This window comes from Pteropus alecto, unplaced genomic scaffold (assembly GCF_000325575.1).
Source record: "Pteropus alecto unplaced genomic scaffold, ASM32557v1 scaffold42, whole genome shotgun sequence".
Classification (NCBI taxonomy): domain Eukaryota; kingdom Metazoa; phylum Chordata; class Mammalia; order Chiroptera; family Pteropodidae; genus Pteropus; species Pteropus alecto.
This window is the reverse complement of record NW_006434825.1, coordinates 779,782-780,060: the sequence shown is the minus strand read 5'-3', so window position 1 is coordinate 780,060 and position 279 is coordinate 779,782. Positions and strand designations below refer to the sequence as shown.

Below are 279 nucleotides of genomic sequence, written 5' to 3'. Positions count from 1 at the left end.
CGACCCCCGGCAGATAGAGGAGACCAAGCCGCTGCTGGGGGGCGACGTGCCGGCCCCCGAGGGCACGAAGATGGGCGCCGTACCCTGCCGCCGGGCCCTTCTGCTGTGCAACGGGATGAGGTACAAACTGCTGCAGGAGGGCGACATCCAGGTCTGTGTCATTCGGCACCCGCGGACCTTTCTCAGCAAGATCCTCACCTCGAAATTCCTGAGGCGCTGGGAGCCGCACCACCTAACGCTGGCCGACAACAGCCTGGCGTCCGCCACGGTGAGTCGCTT

General features: G+C 66.3%; 1 protein-coding gene across 1 annotated transcript in view; it reads left to right on the top strand.

The window, feature by feature from the left end:
• Positions 1–6: 6 nt before the first annotated feature.
• CMIP (c-Maf inducing protein) overlaps positions 7–279 on the top strand; it is a 233,515-nt gene continuing 233,242 nt past the window's right edge. The window contains exon 1 of the mRNA XM_006909847.3: positions 7–268. Coding sequence (XP_006909909.2) covers positions 71–268 — 198 coding nt within the window. The 5' untranslated portion in view covers positions 7–70. The remainder of the gene's footprint in view (positions 269–279) is intronic.